Source organism: Vipera berus (assembly GCF_964194415.1).
Source record: "Vipera berus genome assembly, chromosome: 3".
Taxonomy (NCBI): domain Eukaryota; kingdom Metazoa; phylum Chordata; class Lepidosauria; order Squamata; family Viperidae; genus Vipera; species Vipera berus.
In genome coordinates this window covers 119,499,533-119,515,428 of record NC_138204.1, presented here as the reverse complement: position 1 = coordinate 119,515,428, position 15,896 = coordinate 119,499,533, and the positions used below count along the sequence as shown (strand labels likewise).

Below are 15,896 nucleotides of genomic sequence, written 5' to 3'. Positions count from 1 at the left end.
CAATGGATAATTATATATGTGGAGTATATATGGTTTAGCAAACTCTAGTCCTCTTCTTTCAGTCATTCTAAGAATGATTAAGACATAGTAGTATCAAGTGCTGGGAAAATTAGGAAATTCAGGCAGTTCAAATAAGTATAAAGATTTATTGCAAGTTAGGGTCTCTGCAACTGGCCATTAAGGGAAGCGAATGGGAGATAATAAAGGCATTTAAGGTGGGCTGGACTTAGATCTCTTGCAGGTGCACAGGGACTCCTGACTTATGAAACATTTGACCCCTCCCTCAGGCTCAGCCTGGTCATCTCCTAGATCAGCCCTCCCTCCATCTTGGCCCCCTGCCTCTTCCATGGATTCTTCTATGCTGCTTTTCCCTTCCAGCATTGTGTCTTCAAAGTCTGAGTTCTCATGGGAGCATGGCAAGGGGGGAATGGAGGCCATCTCAAAGGAGTCCTCCTTCCATCCCTCTGCAGGAGCTGGTGAGCCAGGTGGCAATTGCTGTAACACACAAACATTGTTAGAGGTTCCCTCCTGTCCTATTCCCAGGAATTGAAGGTCAGATGTGGAAGCCCCATCATAGGCGAGTCTCCCTGCTCCCCCTGGAGAAATGCAGAGGGTCTGGTTAACTTGTTCCTCAAGAGGTTCCTCAGGCAAAACTGGGCAGGGGGCTAGTAGTTTGGTTTGCCTCGGCTTGTCAGGGAAGTGCTGGTAGAATGGACAGACCAAATCAGGGACATGAGCATACTGTGCATTTTCCCAGGAGCAATCAGAAACTGGGTAGCCCTTCCAATGAATCAAGTACTGGATACCATTGCCTCTTTTCCAACAGTCTAAGATTTCTTCCACCTCATATTCTGGTTCTCCCTCTAGTATGACTGGTGGTAGTGAGTGTCTCTGGGATCTTATTATGCTTGGGAGTGCATCTTTAGCAAGTAATGCTTGGTGAAAGACTGGATGCACCTTCATTGAAGGGTGCAATTGTAGGTGGAAGTCCGTGGAGGTGATTTGTTAGAGAACTTTGAATGGGCACACAAACTTAGCACCTAGCTTCTTGGAAGGTTTTGAAGTGGCTAAGAACCTAGTAGAGAGCCAAACCTTGTCTCCTACTGCTACGGATAGACCCTCCTGCCAATCTGCAAATGCTTCCTTCTTGTAAGCCTGTTTCACTTGGTCAAGTTCCTGTTTCAATGGGTCTTGGGATGCAAATTGCTCTTGTAAGAAATCAACCACCCCTGGTATCCTGAAATCTAGTACAGGATGGTCTGGCAATACTTTAGGTGTGTGCCATACATGGCTTGAAATGGTGTCATTGATGAATGCAGCAAATTTTCCACGAATTGTGGCTATAGGTGCATTAGCACCTCAAATACTGTTGGAAGAGCTGGTTAGTTTTCTCAGCTTCACTATTTGTGAACGGGTGATGGGCTGAGGAGAGGATGGTCTTGACATTTAGTAACTGAAAAAGTGCTTTCCAAAATCTAGATTGGAATTGCACCCCTCTGTCTGTTGCAAGTGCTGAGATCATACCATGGTAGCAAAATACATTGTCTATGAAAAATTGGGCAGTGTCTTTGGCATTGGGCAATCCTTACTAGGTATGAAACGAGCTATCTTGGTGAAAAGATCTACCAGCACTAATATGGTAGTGAAGCCTTGAACAGAGGGTAAATCAGTAATGAAATCCAGGAAGACTGTATGCTATGTTTGGGGGTGGGGGATGTAGGTAATGATTGCAGAGGTCTGCAGGCTTCTGATGGAGGCATTTGGTCATCCTGCATGTGTGGCAAGAAGCCACATATTCCCTGATGTCTGCAGCCATCCTATGCCACTAAAAGTCTCTTACGTTTCTATGCAGGGTTTTGAACATACTGCCATGCCCTGCCATTTGATTATCATGACAACTCTGCAGTACCTCTTCCCTACAGGGGAGACTATTGTTCTGTACCTCCCTCCATCATGAACAAGGTTACAGTACCTGATGGGGCCTCCTAGAGGTCATCTATCTTGGCCCTTGACAGGCAATTTCCTTGTTTCCTTTATCTTGGTGATTAAGTCCTGATGCAGTTGGGCAGCTCCCAATCTCTCAGTGGTTGGTAGTGATTGGTGAAGCTAGAAATTGGAAGGTTGCAGGATTGTTGCTGGTTGTGGAATCTGTCGAACAGGGGAATATTCTAGTTTGCGGAAGAGCATATCTGGCATTAAGTTCTTGAAGCCTGTGATATACTTAATGTAAAAAATAAAAACTTGAGAAGAATTGGCTCCATCTGACTTGTCTGGAGAAAAGTGGCTTAGTTTGTTGTAGGGTGTGTAGATTCTTGTGGTCAGTGTTGACCTCTATATGAAAGCATGCACCTTCTAGGAAATCTCCAGTGCTGGAATGCTGATTTAATGGCAAGGAGCTCCTTATTAAAGATGTCATAATTGCTTTCTGGAGCGATCAGGGGCCTGGAAAAGAAAGTGCATGGAAGAAGGCTGTTGTCTTCCCCTCTCTTTTGTAAGAGAACAGCTCGGATGGCTACATCTGAAGTATATGTCTGGACTATAAATCTCTTGGATGTGTCCAGGTGCTGAAGCAGGGGCTAGCAAGCAAAAAGTTCCTGTAACTCTTTGAAGGCTGATTGGTATGTAGGTGTCCAAGCAAATTTAACTCCTTTCTTAGTCAGTTGGGTCAATAGTTTGGCTTTATGACCAAAGCCTGGTATAAATTTCTTGAGGAAGCTAACAAAACCCAGAAAGTGTTGGATGTCTTTGCCTGTGTGAGAGACTTGGCTCTGTGTGAGTGGCTTATGGTTGATCTGGATACTTCTTGTGGAAATATGGTAGCCCAAGAAGTCTAACTGTTGCAAATGAAATGTACTTTTTTCTGGCTTGGCTTGGACTGTGTGCATATTGTCTGTGTGCTGAGCCTCATTCTCATAGTAGATTAAAATATCATCTAAATGTAAACCCATAAATATATCTATTAAATCTTGAAAAAATTGATTCATGAATCTGGAAAATACAGCTGGGGCATTGCACAGACCAAAAGGCAGCACTGGGTATTCAAATTTGCCACATCTGGTGTCAAAAGTGGCTAAGTATTCATGGCCTTCTTTTATTTGAATAAGGTTGTAACCATTGCAGAGGTCTAATCTTATAAAAATGCCTGCTTTCTGTAGTCGGTATAATAGGTCTGGAATTAACAGCAGTGGATAGTGGTCTCTTACTCTGATTGAATTCAAGGCTTTGTAATTGTGCATCAGTCCTAGTGAGGGGCTGTCAGTGTTATTAGGGTCTTGCTTTTTAGGCACGAAGAAGGTGGGAGCCAAAGCAGGAGTCTGAGAGGGTCTTTTTAAAATTAGAATCCAAATATTGTTTCAGAGTTTTTAATTCTGTAGTAGACATTTGGTATTGTCTCTTGGCGGGAATTCTGGCACCAGATTTATGGTGCAATCACAGTCTCTGTGTGGAGGTAGAGTCAAAGTTTCCTCCTCCCCAAACACATCAGCAAAGTCTATGTGTTTACTTGGCAGATTGGGAATCTCTCTGTGAACCAGAGATTAAGGGGGCTGGTGGGGAGCTTTGGAGGGCTGATCACAGTGAGAAAGGGACTCAGGATTTTCAAAGGCAATAGGCTATTTTTCCACTTCATAGTGGGGTCGTGGTGTTGTAACCAAGAAGTTCCCAGCACTATTGGAAGATCTATATATTCAGCTGTGAAGAGAGATAACTCTTCAGAATGCTGATTTATTGTTAACTTCAAAGGCACTGTGGCATCAGTAATGGGGCCTGCTTTTAGTTATCACTGGCAATGGAGACTTCAGGGGAACTGTAGATATTTTAAGTTTCTGAACTGTGACTAGGCTTATGAAGTCAACTTGACCCAGAATCTATCAAAACAGAGGTGGTAGTTATCTGACCATCGGGAAGTGTCAGGATTGAATCAAATTTTATTAACATACCTGAGTGTAGAGGTAATTGACCTCCATTCAGTGCTTGGTTGGCCTCCCCTCAGAGCTCGTGAAGGGAGGGCATTCTTGTTTCCCTGGCCTTGGGGTTTGTTATTTAGGTGGTGAGTAGTGGAGACATTGCCAGGCTGTCTGTTGTCTCTCCTGGGAGGTTTAGTAGGGCAATTGTCCAGCTCTCCACAATAGAAACACAGGGCTAGTTGTCTGCATCTTTGCCATGCTTCCACTCTCAGGGCTTTTCTGGCTGCTCCAATTTGCATTGGCTCATCAGCGTTCAAATCCAATAGGGCAGGGAGGACTTTCTTGTTTTTCTTTGAAGATGTTTCACTTCTCATCCAAGAAATTTCTGTCAGGGGCCAGGGAAATCAGGGTATTCAGGCAGATCAAAGATTTATTGCAAGCTTAGGCTCTCTACAAGAATCTGACCAACTGGGCATTAAGTAAAATGAGCGGGAGATAAAGAGGCATTCAAGGTGGGCTGGACTTGGATCTCTTGCAGGCACGAAGGGATTCATGACTTATGATACATTTGACCCCTCCCTCAGGCTTAGCCTGGTCATCTCCTACAATAAGAACAGTCATTGTGGAATCTGAAATTCCCTTTCAAAACGTTCAGAAAGCTGCCCATGGCTTCCTGCACTTCCAGTACCCTGTGAGCATGTGTATAAAAATATCTTACCATATTTTCCGGCATATAAGATGACTTTTTAACCCATGAAAATCTTCTCAAAAGTTGGGGGGTCGTCTTATACGCCGAGTCGTCTTATACGCCGGAAAATAGTACATAAATCAATCGAGCGCCCCCGTTCTTGCAAAGCAACTTCAAGCCTCCTTAGTCCAGTCCCCCCTCCAACGTGACTCTCCCTTCCCACCCCCAAGAGCCTCTAAGCCCCTTCCCCTCCCCCTTGCAAACGCCAGACCCTGGGAGCGGCAGGAAGCCCCTCCCCCTCACCCAAGGGGCATCTGAGCATAAGCAGATTGCGCTCGGTCGTGCAGGCTGCCGAAAGGTGGGGACTCAGAGTTCCCGTGGTGGTTGCAGCTTCTGGCGTGCCATTTGCAGAGTCTGGCCTGGAAGAGCGCGTCGTGTAAACGCAGCTCTTAGGTTTATTCCAAAGGGTGGGTGGAAGTAAAAGTCCCTTTCAGCTCTGGCGTGGCTGCAAGTTGGCGAGCCCGGGAAGGCACGCCCTCCCCTCTCACTGTGGAGGAAGCAGGGCAGGCTGGCGTCGGGCGGGAGCTGGCAGGGCAGTCCTGCACACGCGCGCGCTCCCCGGCTGCTAAGGAGTCCTCGGGGAGCCGTGGCAGGCACCTCACACCCTTCCCTCTCGAGGCAGCACCGGCAGAGCCGTCCGGCATTAGGCGGGAACCGGCAGGGCAGTCCTGCACACGTGTGCGCTCCCCGGCTGCTAAGGAGTCCTCAGGGAGCCGTGGCAGGCGCCTCATGCCCTTCCCTCTCGAGGCGGCACCGGCGGAGCCGTCCGGCATCAGGCGGGAACCGGCAGGGCTTTGCACCATCTGCATCAGATGGGTCTGAATCAGGCTTGTGTCGGACACTTGGCAACTGGCATGTAAGTATTTTCCGGCGTATAAGACGAAAAATCTTGAAAATCTTCTCAAAAGTCGGGGGTCGTCTTATACGCCCAGTCGTCTTATACGCCGGAAAATACGGTAAATAAACATCTTGGATCATATACTGTATTTATTTATGGTGTTTATATACCACTGTAATCAAACCAACTGCCAGCTTTACATGGCTTAAAATTAATAAAATCAAACCATAATACTTCAGTAGATTAAAAATACAATAAATAGTCTACATAATTGTGACATCCCTAAATCAATCATTCATTTCTGGTATAAGTCAGTTTTCATAACTCCTGGCATGTCAGTAGTGAGGTTGCTGCCCTGATCTTGGGAGGAAGGATATTCCAAAATTAAGGGCTGCTACTGAAGCATTTCTGATACCATCTTTGCCCATTATTTACCTCTACCTTTCATTGCCCCAACCTTATTTTTTTCTCTACAGCTCTCACAGGCTGGCGATATCATCTTGGAGGTATATCTGGAGCAGAAGAATCCTGACTATTGTGTTACTCTTAAGGTACGCAATAGTGTGTCTTTGTGTAAATTGCCCATGGCCACTCTGGGTTGGAGAAAGCGGGTTCACAACTGTCACTATAAGGCACCACTGATTTTTATGACAAAAAGGTATTAATATATACACTTTACAATGGATTGGCTGAAAATTGGAGTTCTATCTCTTAATTATCCCACAGGTTTCTCCCAAAATGAGAGCAGAAGAATTGACAAATCAAGTGCTTAAGATGAGAAATGTAGTAGCTAGTCGAGATCTTTGGCTGACCTTTGAAGTTTTAGAAAATGGAGAGCTAGGTGAGTAAAAACACTTTGTTTCTTTTTTCTCTGTATAAAATTAAGGCTGCATGATTATACCATGTTTTATTTTAAAGGTTGCCCTTTTCCCTTCCCACCCTGTACTAGGCTAGCTAGCAATGAGGAAGGGAAAATAGTTTCTGTTGGTTTGAACTCTGAGCATCTTAGGTCCAGTACTCTTCAATATCTTCATCAATGACTTAGATGAGGGAACTGAAGGGGAACTCTTCAAATTTGCAGATGACCTCAAATTGTCAGGAGTAGCCAACACCCCAGAAGACAAACTCAGGATTCAAAAAGATCTTGACAGACTTGAACGATGGGCCCTATCCAACAAAATGAGTTTCAGTGTGGAGAAAAGCAAAGTTTTACATTTAGGCAGGAAAAATCAAAGGTACAAGTACAGTTTGGGCAAGAATAGGCTTAAAAACAGTAACTGTGAGAGGGACCTTGGAGTCCTAGTGGACGATCACTTGACTATGAGCCAGCAGTGTGCAGCAGCAGTCAAAAAAGCTAATACAATCTTGGGTTGTATAAACAAAGGCATAGAATCTGGTTCACGCGAGGTATTAATACCGCTTTATAAAACCCTAATAAGACCACACCTGGAACACTGCAGCCAATTTTGGTCACCATATCACAAAAAAGAAAAGAAAAGAGCAACTAAGATGATCAAAGACCTGGAGACTGAAACATACAAAGAACGGCTGCAGGACTTGGGTTTGGCTAGTCTAAAGAAAAGAAGAAATAGGGAAGACATGATAGCAGTATTCCAGTATTTGAGGGGCTGCCACAAACAAGAGGGGGTCACGTTATTCACTAAAGCACCAGAGGGCAGGACAAGAAATCGTGGGTGCTCCATCACTAGAGATTTTTAAAAAGAGGCTATACAGTCACTTGTCTGAGATGGTATAGGTTCTCTTGCTTGAGCAGGGGGCTGGACTAGAAGACCTCCAAGGACCCTTCCAGCTCTATTATATTCTAAAATGGACTGCCTTTGCTGGTGAATTAAGCTTTTCTTCGCAAACCACCAGTGTCCATTGCTTGGATCCCACAAGTGGCCAACATTTTCCAAGACAGCTGATCATGCTGCTCAACTGCAAACTGCTTCATTGCTAGGCTGCATAGGTTTGAAGCAATTTGTGGCTCAGAAAAAGATGCAGTTTGTGGGATTATGCCATGTGGTCTAGCAACAGAGAGGCCTGTTCTCCTTCCCTTCCCCTACCTCCTAGGCTCTGGAAATCTTTGGAAGGTAAGTGAGCAATTGTGAGGGGGTGGGGGAAGAGGCTGTGTGGAATCCTGACAAGTGAAAAAGCAGGCCTGTGTCTGTGGGGATCTGGCAGGGCAGAATGTGGGGAACTATGTGGGGAAGGCCCTCTGCAGCATCTTTGCAATAGTTCATAAGGGCAAATGATGTGGTAGTGCTGCAGGCTTTGTAAATTTGAAATGGTTTTATGTAGCTTTTGGGAGGTCTATTTGAATAGCTGTTAAATAATCTGTCATATCTTGAGGTATGAAATCTATGGGCTATAAATTGACTTACATTTGATAGACAGCATTTTAAATTATATCCTGAAGCCTACCAGCAGCAAGCATAATGTCTACAACAGCAGTCCCCAACTTTTATAGCTTGATGGTTTGGTGTGTGGGGGAGAGGGGAACTGGGCTGCATGAATGGCAGGCTGGCAACAGGCGTGCACACAGCTCATTGCACTAGCAATGAGCCAGCATGCACACAAAAGTGTTTGCAGCTCAACTTGTGCAAATTGAGCTGCACGTGTGTGCATGCCTGCCAACCTGTCGCTCATGCAAGTTGAGCTGCGTGTGCACACATGCATGCTGGCCTGCCACTCGTGCAATCTGGTTGTGAATAGGCCACGGCCCAGAGGTTGGGGACCCCTGTTCTACAATATAACTATCATTCTGCTAAACTGGCTTCCAGAGTCAACAGCTGCTACCGTGTTTCCCCAAAAATAAGACCCGGTATTATTTTGGAGGGATGTTTTACTGTAGGAGTGCTGCAGCCAGGCCTCCCATGCCCCAACACCTGTCATGCCGCTGCTTGACTTCTTCAGTGGCTATTTGCTGCCACTTGTAGCCAGATGCCTCGTGGTGCATTGTGCCAGTGCTGCCGGTTGCAGCAGGATGCCACATGGTGCTTCTGTTCTGTACCAGCCTGCTACCGGCCTTGCAGAAAGGCAACCCCTGTACAAACGGCAGAGGCTGGAGAGCGTCTGAGGCTGGGAAACGTCTGCCAAGATTTATTACACAAACAAGCAACAAAACATGAAACAAGATACCGGAACTTTGATCCTCAAACGGAGCGGTTGCTTTCAGCAACCAGCCCTTCCCCAAACACTCCCTTTATTAGAGTTCAGGGCGTGGCCTCCCTGTGCCTCCTTCCGAGGAGTCCCACAGCCTTTCTCTGCTTGCTCCTGCTTGACTGCCTCCTGCGTCGGGCGTCCTTGAACAGGGCCAGCTGTGGGTCATCATCATCCGCACTGTCGGGCTCGCGCAGCTGAGAAGAGGGGCCTGGCTGGGGGCTCTGCGAAGCCTCCAAGCCATCATCAGCAAGTTCGTCTTCAACATCCTCCTCCTCCCCCTCGTCTGAGTCATCCGAGTCATCCGACCCGGCTGCCGGACCCACAGGCTGACCCTGAATCACAACAGCTTCATGCCGGTGCTCTTGGTTGCAGCAGGACATTACGTGGTGCTTCGGGCCAATGCCGTCAGTCATGCAGGATGCCTCGTGATGCTTCAGGCCATTTGCAGGAGGCTGCATGTCACTTTGGGCCATTGCCGCCAATGGTAGCAAGGCACTTTGTGCCACTTCAGTCAATTTGCAGGAGGCCATATGGTGCTTCAGGCCTGGTTGTGGCAGGACACCGCACAGCACTTTGGGCCATTTGCAGGAGGCCACATGGTGCTTCACTGGCAATGGCCCAAAGTGCTGTGTAGCGTCCTGCTATGACCAGCGGCAATGGTCTGAAGCACTGCATGGTGTCCTGCTGTGACCACTGGCACTGGCATGAAGCACCATGAGGCCTCCTGCAAAATGGCCAAAAGCACTGCGCAGCCTCCTGCAGCAACTAGTGGCAGTGGCCAGAAGCATCATGCAGCCTCCTGCCATGAGAAGCAGCATCCTGCTGTGACCGGCAGCAATGGCCCAAAGCACCATGCGGCCTTCTGCCACAAGGAGTGACAATGGCGCAATGAACCACCCAGCACAACAAGTGTCAGGGCATAGGAGGCCTGTTTGCAGCAGTCCTACCAGTAAGGTAAGTGGGTGCGGGGTGCGTGGGGCAACTCCACCCCCCCTACCCCACCCTAGCTTGATTTTTAGGCATGCGCCTTGCCCCCAAACTAGGGCTTATTTGGGGGGTAGGTCTTTTGGGGAAACACGGTATCTGTTCTAGTTGTAGCTTCCAAGACATCAACATCAACAGCTCCATGTAGAACAAAATTCACTGATGTAACCAAGAGAGAACAAAGAAATGAATCACTGTGTAATGTAGTGGAATTCTGCTTTAATGGGATCGTGAATCCAAGAAAATCCTCAAATATTCCATTTCTCCAAGGTATGTGCTATCCCATCTAGAGCAAAAAAAGATACAGTACTTTCTTGACATCTGACAGTTTCTGCAGAAACACTAATTCTGTGTTGTTGGAATTAAATCTGAGTTTGTTCTACCTTATCCTCAAGGGTCTGGGTCATGTTTTCCCTCAGATATTCTGTTCTCCCTGGAGTAAAGATGTAATACACCATATCCTGCACATACTTCTGATGTTTAGTTTCCTGGATGCCTCCTTTATACCTGCATATGCCAAACTTTGGATTCTTTTTTCTGAACATCATTTTTCAGAGCGTCCTTTGCATCCCAAGGAGAAAGTTCTAGAACAGGCCCTACAGTGGTGCAAGTTACCAAAACCTAGCTCTGCATATTTAATTGTGAAAAAGGTATCCATCGAGGAAGGAAGCTGCCTTTTCACAGGTGGGTGAGCCTACAATTTAAGAGACAAATATACTTGTTACTGTTTTTAAAACCATCAGAGTATTTTCTATAGCATTCTCATCTGTATAGAAATGGAGTTCAGGGCTTCCAATTTTGCACAGTTAGCGCGACACCTGAGGGATCGCAGGGCTCCGCACCCTACAGCCAATTTCTGCCTGTTAGGGGACCCTAAATGGGCCTGAAGTCACCCCGGAGAGGTGACAAAGAAGGAGGGAAGCCCCACTGACTGCAGAGAGATGGTGGTCGATCTGGTCATTCAGGGAAAGCCCTCCAGAAACCAGCAGGAGAAAGGCTAGCTTAACTCCAGAGTCTAGCCAAAGCTATAAGCAGCCAAAGCTCAAAGGCACTATTTTAAGCTGACTGCAAACAACGTGCTTGGAACTGGGTAAGAACACTGATTTTCTCTCTTCTACTTGATAATTGATTTCCTGGGGAAAAATAACCCCAAGAAGCAAAAAGCCTCCAAAAGAGAGAAGGAGGGGGATCTTTGCCCCACCCTCCTACAGATGGAAGCGGCGAATTAAACTTTTTATGAGGGACAGAAATATACTGAAATGAAATGAATATAAGATCTAAATCTGAATAAGTTTGAAGTTGGTGGAATTTGTTAAGATTTTCTTTTTAAATCATGAAAACAAAAGACAGCAATTATTTATTTTGAAAACCAAAAACTGAATTGGTGCTGACATCTAGTGGTGGATAAAAATATACAATAGTAGTTGCTCCAAAACAGGAACTGGCAAAGCCTAGCAAAAGATAACTTGTCTTTGTGACCTTTAATGCTTTAATAACAGAGAACAGCTGTTACAAAAAAGAGAAAACATTTTGAGCTACCTACAAAGCGAGAATTATAAACTTTAGGAAAAAAATTGACCTTTCTGGATTATAAATACCTATTCAACTGTGACTCTAAAGCTATTTGAAGAGAAAGGAAAACCCTTATTTTTGGCTATCATGGAAAACCAGAGATCTGCAGAAAGAATATACCAAGAAAAAACGAACACTCTCCAGGAGGAGATGTATGATCTCAAACCACAAGGAAATTAAAAATAACTTTGAAAGGATTTCCTGTTCCTGTTTCCAGCGGAGCAGTTGGAAGATTCGGAATGCTGAACCCTTCGGCTGAAATTTCTTTCTGTTGGGGACCCTAAGGGGCCAGAACCCACCCCAAAGAGGTGGATTGAAGGAAGAAAATCTCAGGGACTTAGGAGAGACGGCGGTCTCCCCGAATGGTCCAGGAGAAGCCTTCCAGAAACCAACAGAAGAAAAGGCTAGCTAACTCCATTGTCTAATCATAGCTGAAAACAATGGAAGTCACAAGCTTTATATTAAGCGGATTTTAAACAGCATGCTTGAATCTGGGTAAGAATATTGATTTTCTCTATCCTACCTATTTTCCTGAAGAAGAAAGTCCCAAAAAAGTCTCTGAAAAAAGGAGGGGGTTTCTACTCCCTCCTTTTGGCTACCGGAAGCGGAAAAACTTACCCTTTAGAGAGAGAAAAAAAGATCTGAAAAATGAGCAAACGCTGACACCTACTGGTGGATGAGGATTTTTGTCTCTGACCTTCAAAGTTCTTAATAAGTACAGCTGTGTAAATAAAGTGAGACTAACAAATCTGAAGCAATGAATACTTTACAAAAGGAAACATATGATAAGCGGCAACCATTTCAAAGGACAATGATTTTAAATTACAAAGAAATACAGAACAACTTTGAGAGTATGAATCAACTTATCTCCAACTTAATTTCATTCCAAGAAATTTCCCAGGAAAATACAGTAGAGATGTCTGAACATAATTCTGAGGTTAGAGACTTTAAGATGGAACCGTATAAAATAAAAAATCATGATTTAATTCAAGTGGGAAATATTTCAATGCATTCAAGCAACTTTGAAGATAAGAAAAAGAATGAGAAAAAATACTTTACAGAGAAACGAATGATGCAGCAAAATACTCTGATTAAGAAAGGCAATGGCCACAGAAAAAAGATTAAAATGGAAACCAAGAAAATAGATGATGGGACTTATCAGAGAGAATACTTAAAAAAGAAACATTTGTTTGAATATGGCTAAAGAAATGGAAAAACTTTGGAATATATTACTCTTAGAGGGATGATTTCTTTTAACTAATACAATTTTTTTTTCTATTTCCTTTCTGTAAAAAAAAAGTTGAAATGATCTAAACAAAGCAAATGTTTTAGTTATTTAAATGTGATGATAAGAAAAGCATTAAAATGTGTTTTGAATTAGAGTTAAAGGATTAGATGATTAGATCTATTGAATGGAATGCTTAAAGTTTAAGTAGATTAAATATACTGCTCAAAAAAATAAAGGGAACACAAGATAAGACATCCTACTATTAAATACAGTACATTGTGTTGTTTAAGTGTTTCCTTTATTTTTTTGAGCAGTATATATTCTCAGCTATGGTTAAAAAGAATAAGAAATTGAGGGAATAAATATATATTTAATTAGGAGCGATACATATTTTAAGTAGTATGTTATTTTTTGTATTTCAGTGCTTTTGTCTTTCTTTTTTCTTTTCTCTTCTTTTTCTCCTCTTTTTTGTCTCTCTCCTCTTTTCTTTGCTCTTTCTACTTTTTTACCTATTGATTAAGAAATATAAAAGTATGAGAGGGCTTATATGGAAAAAATAGAATTAAATCCACCAATGTAAATGTAATTAATTGTTGAGAAAACTGTCACTAGTAAGAATATTTAGAATTTGGGGGGAGAAATAAACTGAAATAAGCACGGTAACAGGATTTACAATAAGGCAACTAAAATGACAAATAGGATTATTGGAAAAACTATACACTTAATTGTTGTTTATCAAAATAATGAGAATTGTTTTAATCTAATGTTTGCAAAGAAAGATACTTTGGGGAAAGGGGAAATCAACTGAAATTAACATATGGAATATAGATTATAGAAATCAATTGTTAAAGATTGTCTTATAAATGTTACCAAGACAACATACTGTTTACAAATTACTGAATGATTTATGTTATGTTAAAAAAAACCAATAAAATATATGAAATGCATAAAAATAACTTTGAAAATATAAATGAATACATCTCCAATTTAACTTTACAACAAAAAAACTCTCAGAAAATAAAAATAGAGAGTGAGCAGATAAAAAAGACAACTGAACATAAACCAGAGGAAAGAGATTTAAAGATGGAACCTAACAATAGAAGGAAGTATGACTTAACCCAGGTGGAAAAAAACTTGCAAGAAATATTTGAAATGGAAAAGATAACTTATACTGTAAAACCACAAAATTAGTGAGGACAAGAAAAAAGACTCGACAAAATGGATTACAGTGCTGTCAGGAGAACTATGAAAACTTGAGAGACAATAAATGATAAGAGAAATTAAGAGAGAAAGAAAGGAAAAGATTTTCAATGAATACGAAGGGGTGAAACATTCCCATAAAAACATCTTACTTGATTTGCCTTTTGTACCTATAACAACATCTCTTTGATTCAGCGTAGCATATTGATCAGGAAAGATGTTTGGCAAAAAAAAAAAGGCTAAAGTGAGAATTAAGAAATTAGATGATGGGATTTATCAGATGGAATATTTAAAAATTAAACATCTGTTTGAACATGGTTAAAGAAACAGAAAGATTTTGGATATAAATGAATTTTAGTTTAAGAGAGATCAGCCCCTCAAGTAATATAGTATTTTTTCTTTCTTCTTCTTTGTTTTGTTTTTTGACATGAGAAATATAAAAATGTTGGGATGGTTTATATAAAGGAAATGTTTTAGATACTTACAGTAAGTGTAATTGATCTTGAGAAAACTTCAATGGATACTTTTTTTGAATACATCTAAAATATTAGATAATTGGAGTCATTAAATGGAATATTGATAAGCTTCCATTTCAAAACATTTTGCTTTGCATTACTCCTGAAACAGAGGAGAGACACCAAGATTGGAGACTACAGGATTTCTTTCATAGAATTTATTTTATATTTCTTTATATATTATGTTTAAAATCACTTGGTGTGGCAGGGCTCCTATGTCCTCATTCAGGCACTGGGTGATCCTTCAGTGTTTCACCAGGGCATAATCGTTTAACAGCAGAACTCCATGACTGATCAATTGCTCCCCTGGTTGCCAAAAAAAAGAAGGCCTATAGCAGACAGTAACGAGCAAGCAGGCAAACCTTTCAACAGCCACCTTCAAGTGCGTCAGAGGATGTGTCCATTCTCATCACCATCTTTCTTAGAAAAAGATATTCAGATTCAGCAAAGAATCGTGAAATTAAAAAGATGTCACATATCTGCCACATAATTACTAAATAACGATTCTACTAATTTGCCCAGTATATGTCTTTGAAATATACCTTGTCTTTGTCAAATTTATTCCCAATGTCTCTATTTTGCTATAGATACTAAACGTGAGAGCCCAAAATGCGGTCTTTTGAAATGCCGTGAGGAATTGGCCAAGCTTCTGGGGAACAAATTTCAGGAACGCTACTTTGTCATCAAGGACCAAAAGTTGCTTCTACTCAAAGAAAAACAGGTATAGTAATCTGACAAATTAACACAACAGAACAGAATAACAAAGTTGGGAGGGACCTTGGAGGTTTTCTAGTCCAGCCCCCCCTGCCTGCTCAAGCAGGAGACCCGCCAAGACCATTTCAAACAAATGGCTGGTAATTTAGTAATTTAAGTTCAACAGTCACTGGGTTACTAATTCTTACAATGGGGAAAGGACCTACAAATTTTGGTCCAAGCTTTTTTGAAGGTTGTCTAGACTGCCCATACTTGGTAGACAAATAAACTTCATCCCCTGCTTCAATTTTTTTCTGTGGTTGTCTTTTTGTCAGCGTATTTCTTGTACATTTCTCTGGCCTCATCCAACGCCTGGTGAACCACTGGCCACATAGTTTGCAATTGTGAGGGTGAGGCACTTAGGTGCCTTCTGTGGGAGTTCTGGCATGGCAACAAAGTCTCTGCCACTTGGAAAGGGGCAAAGCCAATGCTGCTATATACTGCATTGTTATATACCACCCCTGCAATTGGAAACAGGTCTGCCCAATTATCCTGCTGATAACTGACATAACATCTCAGGTACTTTCCACTGGTACGTTCATAAGCACTGTTAATCTGAAGATGATGCGAGGAACTAATACCTTGAGTGATCCCTAGTAATTTCACGAACTCTTGTCAGAACTGAGAGGTAAATTACACTCCTTGATCAGAGATAATTCTTTCGGAAGCCCCATGCAGATGATAAATGTGTTGCACAGTTTTCCCAGGGTTTGTGCAGAGAGGATCTTTGGGCATGCCACAAAATGTACTGGTTTTGAAAAAAGGGTGGCAATAACCCAAATCACAGTGTTCCCAGAGCTTTCAGGTACCTCAACAAAGAAATCCATGGAGATTTCTTTCCAGGATGCTGAGGGGTTAGCCATCTGCTGCAATAGCCCCCATGGCTTGCCTACCATCCCTTTGCCACTGCACAACTAGCCACGTAGCTTCTACATCCTTTTTCATGCTGGACCAGATGTAAGGTTTTAATGAAATCAAAATGCCCTGC

General features: G+C 42.7%; 1 protein-coding gene across 1 annotated transcript in view; it reads left to right on the top strand.

Moving 5' to 3' along the window:
- ARAP3 (ArfGAP with RhoGAP domain, ankyrin repeat and PH domain 3) overlaps positions 1–15,896 on the top strand; it is a gene marked incomplete at its 5' end in the record, with an annotated part of 117,575 nt that overhangs the window by 72,880 nt on the left and 28,799 nt on the right. The window contains 4 exons of the mRNA XM_081325543.1: positions 5,968–6,042; positions 6,218–6,332; positions 10,196–10,324; positions 14,743–14,876. Of these exons, the coding sequence (XP_081181669.1) occupies positions 5,968–6,042; positions 6,218–6,332; positions 10,196–10,324; positions 14,743–14,876 (453 nt within the window). The remainder of the gene's footprint in view (positions 1–5,967; positions 6,043–6,217; positions 6,333–10,195; positions 10,325–14,742; positions 14,877–15,896) is intronic.